Source organism: Montipora capricornis, chromosome 2, assembly GCF_036669925.1.
Source record: "Montipora capricornis isolate CH-2021 chromosome 2, ASM3666992v2, whole genome shotgun sequence".
Classification (NCBI taxonomy): Eukaryota; Metazoa; Cnidaria; class Anthozoa; order Scleractinia; family Acroporidae; genus Montipora; species Montipora capricornis.
The window spans coordinates 62,621,715-62,636,714 of record NC_090884.1 but is presented as its reverse complement, the minus strand read 5'-3'; the positions used below and the strand labels follow the sequence as shown (position 1 = coordinate 62,636,714).

At 39.5% G+C, this 15,000-nt stretch overlaps 1 protein-coding gene and 1 pseudogene across 1 annotated transcript in view; one reads left to right on the top strand and one right to left on the bottom strand.

The window, feature by feature from the left end:
* Positions 1-384, top strand: part of LOC138030585 (uncharacterized) — a 4,951-nt pseudogene extending 4,567 nt beyond the window's left edge.
* Positions 385-523: 139 nt separating this feature from the next.
* LOC138030599 (transcription initiation factor IIB-like) overlaps positions 524-15,000 on the bottom strand; it is a 16,632-nt gene continuing 2,155 nt past the window's right edge. Inside the window, exons 3-10 of the mRNA XM_068878493.1 lie at positions 13,917-13,998; positions 12,545-12,646; positions 11,838-11,924; positions 10,400-10,529; positions 8,843-8,952; positions 7,526-7,620; positions 4,425-4,501; positions 524-768 (exon numbers count right to left, since the gene is read on the bottom strand). Coding sequence (XP_068734594.1) covers positions 635-768; positions 4,425-4,501; positions 7,526-7,620; positions 8,843-8,952; positions 10,400-10,529; positions 11,838-11,924; positions 12,545-12,646; positions 13,917-13,998 — 817 coding nt within the window. The 3' untranslated portion in view covers positions 524-634. The remainder of the gene's footprint in view (positions 769-4,424; positions 4,502-7,525; positions 7,621-8,842; positions 8,953-10,399; positions 10,530-11,837; positions 11,925-12,544; positions 12,647-13,916; positions 13,999-15,000) is intronic.

Here is a 15,000-nt window from a genome sequence, read left to right as displayed (position 1 = left end):
GCGCAGGTGTATACGCTTTGTTTTCAAAGCGGAAATTTTTTGGCGTTGACTCACCTGAAAATTGAGACATAAATACCGGTAAACGAGTCGTTGATATTGCTCTTTCATATTTGCTTTTAACCACCAGCGATGTCGCCCGCTTTCTTGTCGTGTCGTTTATAATCTGCACAACTGGTGTTAAACAAACATGGGTAATTTTGACACAATTCAGTCAATGCCGCTTCTTCATTGCAACTCCACGAACGGTTTTTGGTCGCTTTTTCTCTGTCATGAAGCTGCGTGACAAAACCTCCCGAGGGGTCCCTCGTGATTCAACATTGAAAAATCGCAGCAAAATTGCATCAACTTTCTAGCAAATTCGAAACCCTTGCGATATCGCGGCGTCAAATCGCTGGAAAATCGCATTCAAAACGCACCCAGTTTAAACGTGCGATTTTTGAATTGCATGTGTAAACGGGCCATTTAGTTGAGAAAATCCATTTTGACGACATATTGCTCAAACATACATTAAGTCACCATGATCTAGTGATAAAATTTTTCCTCCGTCAGCAAAGGAGAAATTTAATTTGAAGAGGGTGTATTTAATGAGGAAACATCTCAATGATAAAAATTATTCCAGGAAGGACCTTAAGGATCAAAGATTCGGTAGTTTGTCAACCGGTGTGGTAAATTTGAAGTCGCTTGGAAATAGTTCAGCTGCTCTGAGATAAATGAGTCTGTAGGATTGACGAATAGTGACATCGGCCACTCCAGCGATGTCGCCAATTTCTACAACAAAAGGAAAAATAAAAGAATATCGAAACATCTTAAAAATTCCTGCGAACATCACGACGCTTTTTGGAGGGTGGATGTGTAGTATTTGTTGGTTCATATTCTTTGCATTACTGGTAAGACCGTGGAATGGGACATTCAAGAAGAATTTGCGGTATCCGGATGTTTCGCCCAAAACTACAGATGATTCGCCCGATGATATTTAATTGACTTAAACTGGTAAACAACAACAAACATAACGTGAAACCATTAAATAAAGGAGAATTTAACATTACCTAGCATAGTTTGGGAATTTAGTTTCCCAAAATACACACAACATCGTAACGGAACTATTCTGTAAAATTCGTAACTATTTCTCCACCTCGGTGTAATATGGCCGCCGAATTTAAAGGCAGCGTGGCTGCTAGTTAGAATGCGTTTTGTGTCGGAGTGCACTTGGCAAGAAATAAAGCACTTAAAATAGTAGTGTAAAATGGGTTTTACATTACGTTGAAATATGTGTCCGACCTGGGTTGACATTGAGTCTATCTGTAGCGATTGTTTGAAGTAGCGCGGCTTGCGTGGTTTACAGGCATTACTGGTAAATTCTAACCATTTTATTTTGTAATGGCGATGGTGAAAACTGGGCGCAAATTTGTAGACTGCAAAACAGTCGTATTTTTTGCGAACGCAAGCGACACGGTAAAATAACATTCAAACGAAAGGTCTGGAGGCTCGCGCGCTTCACACGCGAGGATCACGCTTACGGCGCTTCGCGCCTTCCGAAAATAGAAGAAAACGACTGTTTTGCAGTCTACAAATTTGCGGCCCGTCTATACATTTTAGCACGAAAAATTAATTTGAATTGCAATGGAACACTTGAAAACGCGACCAAATTTGAATTGCAATGGAAAAAAATTAACAAAAGGATATGTGATGCATTGTTTGTAGCGCGCGCGGCTTTAAGTGTAGGATGTGAGACAGTTTACAGGAAATTACGGATTGGTTTATTCGACTAAAATAATGTAAACTAGCAGAATTTAAAAAAAGAAACGGCAATCATGTTTACAAACGCGTGCGCGCTTGTTACTTTTACAATGTTAAGGATTACACGCGCGGCATTTTTGCACTGTGCTTTGATTTACGTAACAATGGAATCAGCATTCATTAAAAGATGTATGTGACCTTATTTATTGTTTTATGGTTCAATGATAACAACTGGATGGTAAGCAGCATTAGCATTCACCAATCAAATGGCTGGCATTTCGATCCTTCAGAGACGGCACTGCCACTATAAAAAGACCAGCAAATAAATATATCGCCTCCCGTTCACAAGAACATCTCTCATAACTCGATAAGCTACGTTAAACAACAGATCAACGCATACCATGGAGGAATTTATTGTGTCACCATAGTTAATAGATGTCGATTAGATTAACTATGGTGTCACATGTTCGGAAGTTGTAACGACGCTCCAAGGGGCATAACTGTGCGACGGATGTGAAAGATGGCAACGCAACTTCGACGCTGTGGTACTGGAATTGAAGGAGAAACGTACAGGAGAGCAGTCGGAGAGGGTGTGGAGATACCGTGGAAATGTCTTTTTTGCAAAGACGAGGAACCGTGAAAAGAAACAGAAAGCATAATGAAGAGATTGCGAAAACTCTCCGAACTTCAAGGCTCGAAATATAAGAAGTTTACCAGTTAACAGGAGTGTTAAGAACAATGCGTTATGCGATTCATAATCACAATTTGCGTAGCTTTCTATTTTGTCCAGGAAGGACCGTAAGGGCGTTTTCCGTGATATAATAGGGAGTTTAAGCTTGCGACGTTTTTGAGCCGCGGACGGCAACCGGAAGTGAGCGGTTTTCCATTTTAACTTGTCTTTCACTACCACCTTTATATTGCTATGTATCTCTCCTCCATTAGAGATGATTAGGTTGAAAATCTGGGAGACACTGCTGTACTGGCATACGAAATGTTCATTTCCGGTTGCCGTCCGCGGCTCAAAAACGTCGCGTGCTTAAGCTCCCTAATTAGGGTTTTCGAAAACACCTTCAAAAACCCAAGATCTTTGTTTCACTTTCATGTTGCTTGTTGTTGCGGCATCTAAGCATGTGGCACAATATCTATTATTCGAATGCTGGAAACCGTGTAACTTAGTACGTTTGCTACGTAAGTTTGCTTTTATTGTAATGCTGTAGCCATATTTTGAACCCTATGAGCAATAAGCCATCTACCTCTCTATCTCTTCAATGATCATCACTAACACATCGCATTTTCAAAACCAGTGGATCGACACGAGAACATCGCTACCACCAGACATACCAGATTTTTACAAGATGTTGTCGTTGAGCCCTCTTGAATACAACATTACCATTTTAGCGTCCACTGTAAATAATTTAAGGTATATCGGTTTGGGTTAGAATATTATAATGTAATGGCACTATTAAAGGGGAAGTGTCATGGATTGTAGTAAAAGCCTGGAAAGCAAAGGAGACCTGTTTACCGATAATAATAAAAAAATAAAATAGAGTCTGTTTACGAGCCAAGGCGCCCATCAGAGCCGGAGCTTTTTCCAGTTTCTGTGGCATGAGGCGACTATTTTTTTTTACTCCCCCCTGGATGGGATGCCAGTTCATCGCAGGGTTACCCCCAGCATTTCGCCGGTACCCATTTATATACCTGTGTGGAGAGAGGCATTGCGGGAGTGAAGTGTCTTGCCCAAGAACACAACACAATGTCCCCGGCCAGGACGCGAACCCGGACCACTCGATCCGGAATCGAGCACACTAACCATGAGGCCACCGCGCCACCCTGTTTACCGATGGCAAAAAAAAATTAATGGCCTAATTTTCTTCACAACAGCTATTTTACCTCATAGAAACCATTCTTAAGTGTTTTTGGTTACGTGTAGCCAAGATTAAAATGAATGCCCATTTGAGTACGTCGGGCGGACGTTTTCAAGTACTCCCCTTGAATCATTTTTCTTTTAAAATTTGATCCATTTTTATCCACTGCGGTGACCAGGAGCAATTTAAGAATGTAAAAGTCACAGAAAATCGATTTAGTAAATTTATGGTCAAAATAAAAGGGATAATTCCCATGATACTACCCCTTTAATTTATAAAAGGATGTAAAAATTAAATTAAAAAACTGACATTCTTAAAATATCGTTTATTTTATTTCACTTCAATCCGTGGATAGAGTTGTTTATCAGCGACGGTAATTTACTTGATCGGAACATTTGATGACACTTTCTATCAAACCGGCGCAAAATGAATAAGGAATCTTTCGCGAGGAATCGAAAAATTAATAAGCGACATTCACGTTCCTTGTTCTAAGGTTGTTAGTATCATTGATTGGTATCATCGGGCGAATCGTCTTTAGCTTCGGGCGAGTCTCCGTCGGGCGAACAGGCTTTCGGGCGAAACAACCGTAATTCGAATTTGCCACTATAGTCAGAAGAAAAGGTACGAAATACATTCCGAAAGAATGCACTATTTGTTTCGTAAAAGACGCCACATAAAATGTTACCAGTCTCAATTGTACGGGAGAAGGTAGATTCAAAAGAGCCAGGAAACAGGCTAAGCACTCGCGGGAGTTTGAAACATCCTTGGAACAATGAAAACCGTCTATCAAGGAAAAGGGAGCTACCGTAAAATTATTCAAACCTTTTTGTGATCGTTTCTCCTCTGACGCCTGGGAAGCCATATAAATGGCAGCTGCCGCAACTGAAATGGGGCTTCGCCTGCGAAACAACAAACGAACAAAAGAAAACCAGGAATGTAAGGTAAATTCCTTCACAAGCATTCGTGAACATAAAACCACCAAGAGTAAAAGGTCACCCCTCGAATACGGCATCTCTTATATTGTATGCCAGTACAAGAAGAGTACATTAAAACTCAACAGCATGTTGACACCAGAAGGCTGCGAGTTGTTGAAAAGGTGGATAACGCTATCTTTTGGATAAATTACCATTGACTGTATTGCTAAATTAGTTTTCACAGCGCTTATCCGCTGAATAGAGGATTTCTTTCTTACATAGAAAGTCCACATTCTTTCAAAACCGAGGGCCGGGTGGAGAAACACTGATCTTGTCTAAAGAGCTCAACGGTGGTCGGGCCTGAGGCCCATTTCTTGAAAGTCCCGTCAACTTTCCTGCACGAAAAGCTTATTCTGAAGTACGATCTGCTTATTTTAGAAAACTGGTCTGTCAACAGATTACAAGACCCGAAGAAAAAACCCAATTTCAAGGTTTTATGCCTCTGAAATACGCCCGCAAATTTCGAGACTTTCCAGAGACCGACCCCACTCGCATTATGTTTAAGTACTTATTATTTAGAAACTTAAGGTAAGGTTTAAGGTTTCTAAATAATAAGTACTTCTTAAACATAATACGAGTGGGGTCGGTCTCTGGAAAGTCTCGAAATTTTCGGGCGTATTTCAGAGGAATAAAACCTTGAAATTGGGTTGTTTCTTCGGGTCTTGTAATCTGTTGACAGACCAGTTTTCTAAAATAAGAGGATCGGACCGGACCGTTTGAGCGACTTGATATTTTTGGATCAACGGAATAGGAGTCTCCGCTCCAACGCGAATGACGCCTTGCAACTCCACAGACCAGCGTTTAGAACTAAGAATTATAGTGGTCGCGCTTTTACTACCTGCGCTCCATCTGTCGAGGCTTTTCAAATTCGGCTTACAATATTTTTCTTAAATTCTGAGGTTCGATGTATGTTTATGAATTATTTCTTTGTGATCTTAAGCCCAATTCACACGGTATAAACTAACCTAGGTTCGAACCGAGTTCGCCCCTACTTTGTTCACACAAAGAAGTGCAGAAAACTGATTGTTTTCATGCATGCGCATTTGATTCCAGAACAAGACTTCGAATGTAGCAATAGCGACAATATGGCGGACGACAATTCTTTATTCATGGTGGAGATTCAGGGGCATCCAACGATAATCTTCGGTGAAATATGTGTTCGGGAGAGTCAAACTGAGTCAAACTGTAGTCCCTTACGTTTTCGGAAAGGTTATTTTTGCAATTTTTCGCGCTTAAAAAGGTATGAGCAAATGGTTCGCTGGGAAGTTCTTAGAAAGTAACGTTCAGCTGGCAATTTCTGAAATGAGGATTTCATTCCCTAAAATTTTCGGACACTTCAATTTTCCGCTAAGATATGCGAACAGATGAAATTCTTCTAGGTGAAAAGAACATCTCTTTAGACAGTCTTTATACATTACAAGGAGCCTAGAAATGTCTCTCAAAGGCTTTTGGCTTAATTTGCTCGTTGGGTGCCCTTGGAGATTTCCAGGCAAATCTCGTCACCTATCTGAACTAGAGATCTCGAATTGCCCGAGCGACATTCGACACGTTGAATATATTCGGAAAAAATGGCGGCATGAAATACGCAAACGCAACGCTCGATGGCTAAACGTACAAGCGCGCACGTGTGAAATTAAAATTAACCCGGGTTCGACCCAGGTTTGCGTTCACACGACACTTCTTCAAAAAAATCGTAAATGGTTTGAACCCAGGAGTCATATCATAATTAAGTAAAGTACGATCGTCCGGGTGAGTGTAGTCCTGAGAAGGACTGTTTGAGATGACATTGACTGACGTTTCGACAACCTGTGCGAAAGTCATCTTCAGAGTCAAGTGACTCTGAAGTCTTGACTCTGAAGATGACTTCCGCTGAGGTTGTCGTAACGTCAGTCAATATCATCTCAAACGGTCCTTCTCAGGACTATAGTCACCCGGACGATCGTACTTTACTTAATTACTTCTTCAAAAGCAACCCAAGTTCAACCTGGGTCGAACCTGCCTCTGGAGAAGGGTTGCATTTAAACCAGGTGGAACCCGGGTTAGTAACGTTCACATGACGATAACGAACCCGGGTCGTACCTAGGTTAGTTTATGCCGTGTGAACAGGGCTTAATACTTTTCACTTTGAATACTGTAAGAGCGATGAGATTTTTATGAAATGCTCTTGGGAAAAAGCGATTATTATTAAACTATTCGTCGAAATACCGGCTTCAAGATCGAGAATCCGGTGCCACCACACCCAACGCAACTTCACAAATCGTTACGCCAAAGCGCAAACGCAGTCGAAAGGAAAGTTTCCCTCTTGGTAAGTTGGCAAGATTCTCTGATTTGAATGATGTAGAATATACGAAATGTTCTTATATTTGACTTGTTGAAATGCATGAGAGTTGGAGATCACCACAGTCAAGTAAGGCCCGGTTCAAGCCTCTATGTTTTCCAGGCTTTCTTCCTCATCTGCTTAAGTTTCTGCTAACTGCAAAGTATGGAAAGCCGTAACTTTCTTATGTAATCTTTATTCTTTTGGTCTTGTCATAGTGTACTGTGGCAACATTATTATGTGGTGTGGTTTTTGTCATTATGTGGCGAGGGTTTGTCATTATGTGACATGCTTTGCTGGTTATATTACGTGTTGTGTTTGCATCATGATGCGTTTTTTGAGGTCTTCTTTTGACGTGCTGTGTTTATAAAGGCCAAAAGAAGACCTCAACTCATCATGATGGAAACACAACACGTAACCATCAAACCTCGTCACATACACGTAATGACAAAACCTCACCACGTAATGACAAAACCACACCACAAGACAAAACTTCAAGACCGAAAGTATAAAGATTACAATAGAAAGTTATGGCTTTCTATAGCGAAGATCTCCAGCTCTCATGTATTCTCTAATTTGCTTGTTGCCTTATGGTGTTGATTCATGACTGAATTGGAAGAACCGTTACTTACCCAGGTACTAAATCTAAATCAACCGCTTTGCGGGCAATATGGGTAGCAGCCTTCTGTACATTTGACGGCAAACCGAGATTGGAACAAAATCGAGACTATAATGAAAAACAACAAGGATAACATAAGGATAATGTGTTGTTCGGTCGTGCATGCAAAGAACCTAAATTCATCAGTTCATCCCGAGTTCAGTTGTGTCTGTACCAGTACTAATTGCTTTATTCCACAGGGAGGGGAGGGGGGGGGGGGGAATAGGAAGACACTAAAATTATTATATTCCCATCTTTTTCATTCTCGATCCAAGTTTGCCTATTGAAGGCCGGAAGATCAACAGCAGTGACGTCTACAAGGAGAAATGACCAAATACCCAGTTTTCCGGAAAACGTTAACCTGAAAACAGGGAATTTAATATTGTTCTCTGCCTTCAACACCGTTTCGCACATTTCAGATCAGGGATAGTTCCGCACGTCTGTAAAGGTTGAACGAAGAGGACTAATAACAAAAATAATTTACACATCGTTTTCGACCGCGATGCCGTCGTAGATCTTAAGTTCTCCATTTTAAATTATATGTACAAGTATGTACACTTTCACTGAATTCGAAACAAAACTACTTGTAACTTAAGAAGGCCGGAAGAACAACGGCAGCAACGTCTACAAGGTGAAATGACCAAATACCCAGTTTTCAGGAAAACGTGAACCTAAAACGGGCACCGGTGGCTCAGTTGGTTGAGCATCGGGCCGTCAGGCGAGAAGTCGCTCGGTTCGTTCGAACCCCGGGCGAATCAACACTCAGGATCTTAAAATAAAGTGAAGAGAAAGTGCTTCCATTGTAATTTCATCTGCAAATGGCAAGACTTTCAAGGCCTCTCGAATAGGACTATAAACCGTAGGCCCCGTCTCACAAATATCTTTTATGTACATAAGTTCCCTGTGGGACGTTAAAGAAGCCACACACTATTCGAAAAAGAGTAGGGAATGGAGTCCCCGGTGTCGTGCCTGTCCTGTTCTCTCCAGCAGAAGTGGCCGGCTTAGCAATGATGTCTCTAAAAAGGCTTACGGTGTGAGGCCACCTAAGCAGAAACAGCCATAAGTCAAAAAGGGATTTTGCCAAGTGATGGAACAAGTAGATGTAGATGTTATGGAAGTGGATAAATGATGACGTTGTGAGAAATTCTTCGTTTTTCTATTTACAACAGCTTAGTTCGCTGCCAATCTACACTGCCTAAAAAACATCCTGCGGTACCTTACAAACAAATACAAAGTGTATTTACGAAGCTTACAGTATGTTAAACAATGATCTGAGACTTCTTTTAAATACCATGAAATCAGCCGTTGTTATAAGATCCACACTTGTTTCCAGGGCCTTCAGTATTAACTTGAAACAGCGTCCTATTTCTTTCTTGGAGATTTTGCTTATTGCACAGATTTCTGGAAGCAAAAGGACGCCGAGACAGAGAGTTGTAATCAAGAAGGACAAACAAGGATACGTACCGAAGCCACGTTTGTTTGGAGATGAAGAATCAGCAATATAGAGCTCTTATTATAACATTCATGTTCTCGAGAGTAGAATTACGATAATAGTATAATATCACCCAGCGTTGAATATATCATAATCATAATTACATGCGATATACACTGGTCTAAGTCCCAGGACTTGTGGCAGCAGATAAAAAGAAAAGACATAAAATAGTCCATGGACAGGATTTGAACACGGAGCTTTGGCTTACAGGAACAGCTTCTATTCACTAGACCACATTGAACAAGTTACAAAGTTCCTTTAATATTTGTCATTTGTTGCCTGGTATCTAGAATAGGATCACTATAATTCAATGATTAAGCCTAAGCGCTGATTTCAAAATGGTTAGCTTTGTTTTAAGTGTGGCCTGACCTTTCTCGTTCGTTGTCTAAAACAATTTGTTAGCGAGTGTTAGCGCACGTTTACAGCCTGGTCTTATCACAAATAAATTAGATTATTGTGTTAAAAACGTTTGGCGAAGCAAGCGGCGACTCAGTGGTTTAGTGCTTAGGAGCGGTGACAGGTAAGCTAATAACCGTAGAATCGAGTCCCGAGTCCGGATATCTCAAAAGCGAAATGTTCAATTCCCATAATTCTTTTCCAACTGTCAGTGTCATGAAATAATGATAATCGTATATTCAAAGCCGGTTGGTACTATCTGAAATTTATTAAAAACTGGATCATTGGATAATGCAATTCGACCTCAATGTTTCCCTCGGCTTCGCCTCGGGGAACATTGAGGGTCTCGGGGAAACAAACCTCACTGTTTCCCTTGGGGCCAGTCATTAAGTGCTTATTATACCATGATCTACAAACATGGCACGCATATGTGTGATTTTTTGGGCCTTTTAATTTTTATTGTAGTCTAGTTTTCTATATTTTGGAGACGTTTTTAATTACAGCCAACTCGGCGCTACGCTCCTCGTTGGCTATCTATCATCTCATATCCAGCAAGCGCGAGTGGAATAATTGTTAAATCGGTAATAGCAGTGTCAAGAATGAGTTGCTTATTTGGAATGTTCTGTGATGACAATATTTTCGAGAATAAACTGCGATTGGCAACAGAATAACAGGTGGGAGCCCCAACTACTTCAGGATGAGAATGGTTCTCCAAAGAAGAGCTGTTCGCAAAACTATGTAAGACATTGAAACTGAACACAATTTGGCAGAAGTTGAGAGTTCTCACCACTGCTTCTTCAACCTTGTTTCCAAAAGCTATTCAAATTTATTTAGTTTCCAATCGCCTAGTACCGTACTTTGGTTCATTCCGTAAATTCTCGTTGCCAGCAAAACAAAAGATTTTCTAAAGGACAGTTGTCCAATTTGAAAAAAGGTAAATAAGCTGAAGGTGAAATCCACCTTTAAATGTCCTGGGCACACCCTCCTGTCTGCAGGCAATGTACAAACACGCAGACGCAATGGCATCGTTGCTTCTGCCTTTTAGACTTTTCTGCTCATGAACTTGTTTAAAAAGCTGATTGGCACGATCCTAGGAAACAAAAACAGTTATTCCATTATCAACTCCTTCTATCAACTGAAATAATAACCGAAATGAAAGTTGGAAAGATCATCGCAGTTAATTCAGCAACTTCAGCAGTTGCAAAGGAAGGCTTGAATGGCATTCAAACTCATGATTGTGTTGCATTTGCTCTACCAACTAAGCTATAAGCCCATTGGGAGCTGGGATGAGCTAGATGGAAGGGAAAAATTGTAGTTTAATTGGTGAAGCAAGCATAAATCAAGGCTGGCTTTCAACCGTTTCACGGAATTTGCTCACTTCTTGCCCAGAAATTGTGGAAAGGTTACCTAAACACTTTAAGCATGCCCAACTCTTCCTGAAAGGAAGCTTGTTTGGTATACAGTACAAAGTCTTGAAAGTCACTCGACAAGTGTTTTTCCTGGGTTCTGCAAAAACTATAGTGCTGACAAATATATTGGAATCAACTCCTCTCTAATAACTGCCATGATTGATAAATTTTATTTCTTAGCATTAGTGTCAAATCTTTCAGACATTTAACCATCTCTCAGTTGCATTCTCGTAACTATGTTGTGGTTTAATTTTTTTCGTGTTTAAAATTTTTTTTAACCACTTCAATTTTGACTTAAATTTCTTTTAGATTACAATAATGAATATTAGACAAGAAAAATCAAAATTGACCTAGTTTGAAAAAAATTAAACCAAGAAAACACATCAACCCTTTACATCTATACTTCCCAGAACTGAAAAGTTTATGAGTCTATTATTGATCTCATATCAACCGGTGCAATTCTATCCAATTTAAATTACCTCTGTTGTGGCTGGCGGGCAAATTTAACTTAGAATGTTGATGAAATCAAACTCTTTAAGAAGAAACAAAGTTTAATGACATTGCACCCACAAAGAGTTGGTCACTAACTTTAAGTGCTGCCAAAAAATGTCTTACAGTGCGACGCACCTTACCGTGGCCACCTAACAAAGTTTGGTACAAATTGTCCTCCAATCAGGGTGTGTGAATTTGATTGACAGTCACGCTTCCTTGCAAAGCTCGCACAGTTGTAAGTTGAACACCGTTGCATGGTTTGTTGAGTTGACGTATTTACACGTAGTTGTCAAATGTGAAAGTTTGTTGGGTGGCCACGGTAAGGCGCGTTGCGCTGTAAAGCACCTCACCAACAGTGGCTAACTTGCCCTTCCTTTTACAAACCCCTGATCATCGAGGTCCATAACAAAAAATAATATCCAGTCTTCTAAAATAATAAATTGAGCCTTGGTATTTTTATTTAAAAAAATGTAAAACATTCTAAAAGGAATCCACACCTGTATTTTTCTGGGAAGATTTATTCTATCTGCCATGACACCAATTTCTCTGAAAGCATTCATCAGACTTCTGTCAGAGCCACTTAACTAACAAGATAAAAACACACAGTAGAATTGTATCAGAAAGGTATTGGAAAACATGGCAGGGAGTGCAACCTCGCTAGAAGCCAACTGTATTTCATGGCTCTCAGTCAAATGTTTGATTTTTCCAGTCTAAAACAAATTAGGAAAAAATAGCAACCTATCCAACTTCAGTACCTTACAAACAAAGAGGTAACATCATTTTGACCACTGTAATGACGAATACATGTATCGTTGAACCCCACAATATTTAACATCAAAGAAAATGTTTATTTCAGAGAATGACCAAGATAGTGACACAAAGAAAGAGCAAGCATTGTCTATAATTTCTCACAATCTGATTGGTTTATTTCCCAAAATGATTGTTTCTGATTGAGTCATTCATGTTTGAGAGCTGACAAAAGCAGCGTTTCAAGACTCTTACTGATAATGGCAAATTGGCTAATCAGATTTTCAGATTCCAAGCAACCGTTGTAAAAATTATTATTATTATTTACCCTAACGCCCCAATTTATTTGAAGCACCATGTATTTCTGGCTGCTTTTGGCATCGACCTCACTTCAAGTCTGGTTTGAGAGGCAATAGAGAGCTGCAGCTCAGTTGGACTTAATTTAGTACCAACTCACCCCACTTCTATTGTGATATTTTGAATAGCCATCTGTCTCACTGCCTCCTACTGGTCCCCTTTCAATGACTGTTGACAGGTCTCCACCATCTAATAAGGGATTCTTCAGATGGGAGAAAACTAAATGTCACAAATGCTGTAAATTTTCATCAGACAACAGGACTTGCGAGTTGTGTTCACAGGTTTGAAAAACCATTCTGGCCACTAGCTAGGTTTCTTTCTCCCTGGGAGCACAGCCTCTCTAAACTCACCAGATGGCGAGGAAGAGAGGCTCTGCAGAAATCACATCAAGTCTTTCAAGTCACCGCAGCCCAAGTTTCTGGGCTAGTCACTCCAGGCAAACTGGTTTAGGCAGTGCGTAACATCATATTTTTGACAAGGCGAATGTGAAAATCGAGCCTTCAGGTACAAAAATCAGTGCGATTGAGACTTGGCCTAGGGTAGAAATTATCTCCAACCAACACCTTGTGCATACTCAAGAAAGACTTGACACGATTTCTGCAGAGTCCTTTCTTTCTTGTCGAGTTAAGAAAGGCTCTGCTGGCAGGGTGGATTTCTTTGTGCTGTTAATCCCTATTTTTTGGGGTTTTTAAATAGCTACTGTAACTTGCTTCCAACCAGTTAGGGTTCTTTAAACTGTTATGTTTCTTTCTATCCCCCTTTGGCTCTAAAAAAAACCCTAGGGAATGGGGTCAGTAAGTTTCTTGTTGTTGTTGTTGTTGTTGTTATTATTATTATTATTATTATTATTATTATTATTGAAACAAGAAATATAAGTGACAGAAACCGACGTTTGGGTGCATCTTGCGCCATTATCAAGGTTACAAAGATAAAATGCGGTTTGTGAAAAGGCTAAGTTGAAACGAATTTGCATAAAAGAGTGCCAAACCGCATTTTATCTTTGTGACCTTGATAATGGTGCAAGATGCATCAAAACGTCGGTTTCTGTCACTTATATTTCTTGTTTCATGTATTTCTAAATCGTTTCTTATAAGATTATTATTATTATTATTATTATTATTATTATTATTATTATTATTATTATTATTATTAGTGAAGTCTCTCAGTTCTTAATACAAGTCACATCCTGCAACCTCATTACTTGTCAGAGGATTGCAGCTGTTCCTAATAGTGCAGTCTTCTACAAAAAAAAAAACAAAAAAAAAAACAAAAAAAAAAAACACTGGTTAACCCCTAAGGCTTGGGGTAAATAATAACATTCATTTATTGTCATTAGTACAAGTTGAAAAAAACGTAGTGGGAGTAAAGTACTCAGAAAATCCCACACTTTGTTACCCTAGACATGATCAACCAGCTTTTTGCAATGACTTTTAATGAATGATACAGGACGCTCATGAAAAGTCATTTCTAACCTGTGCAGCTCCCACACGGGATGGGTCGCTGGTGGATTTTTCATTACTGAATGTTCGCCATTCTGAGCCAACATCAACAACCCTAAAAGAAGCGTAGAAATATGACTGTGCTGATTTAACCAGAATGTTTTGCCAAATAATATTGTGTAACGATCAATGGGAGGAAGATAATTAAAGTAGAAAGAGACTGGTCCAAGCTTTTCTTCTTGGTACTCTGATTTTCATCTCTCATCAAAATCAACAGTTGATTTCATCTCCATTGATTTGATTTGATATCTCCCTAATCAAAATCCATTTCAGCCCTGCAGATGGCAAGTTAAGCCAGTAAAAGGAGATGAACAATCAAAAGTTCTAATATTGATAATAATTATTTGGATTTGGCCAATCACATAGACCTTCTTCATAAATGGCGGCCAATTTATAATTATTTTGTTCAAGTGCAAATTAGCCTACCAATTCTCGATACCATAAAGTGAAATGAAAGAATAATATTCTTGTTCTAAAATTAGGCTTGTTCTAGACTATTAGCAAAAGAATAATAAAACAGGTGCCATTTATGAATAAGGACTATTACCGATGTGAGTGAAAATACTGCTTTTAGTATTGTGATTGCTAGTAGTCATTTTTCAAAAGTACTCTTTATCTGATGTGTCTTTTGATAGCTGAATTTTTAGTGGCTTCTGTCCACCTTCAGCAATAACGATCACCATAGCTCTGATGAAGGTGAATAGAAATCACCGAAAATTTAGCTATAAAAAAAACAGATCTATTATAGTACTGACATGTAGTCCTTCTAATAACAGTAAAGCTGGCATAAACATTGTTTTCATGGAAGCATCACTGCTTTTCTTGCAAAGGCAGACCAATCAATGCACAATGACACTGTCACGTTTTAGTATTGGATGTTTAAGGGGCTATGTCACGCAATTTTAGGCAATTTCAGCTCTGATCGAATGGTCATAGAATTAACTAAAATATCAAAATAACTGTTCAAAACTATAGAAGAACTCTAACAAAACACAGGGAAGCTAAGAAGGGACATGGATGGACAAAATTGGAGAGGATTGAAATGGATTGAATTTGG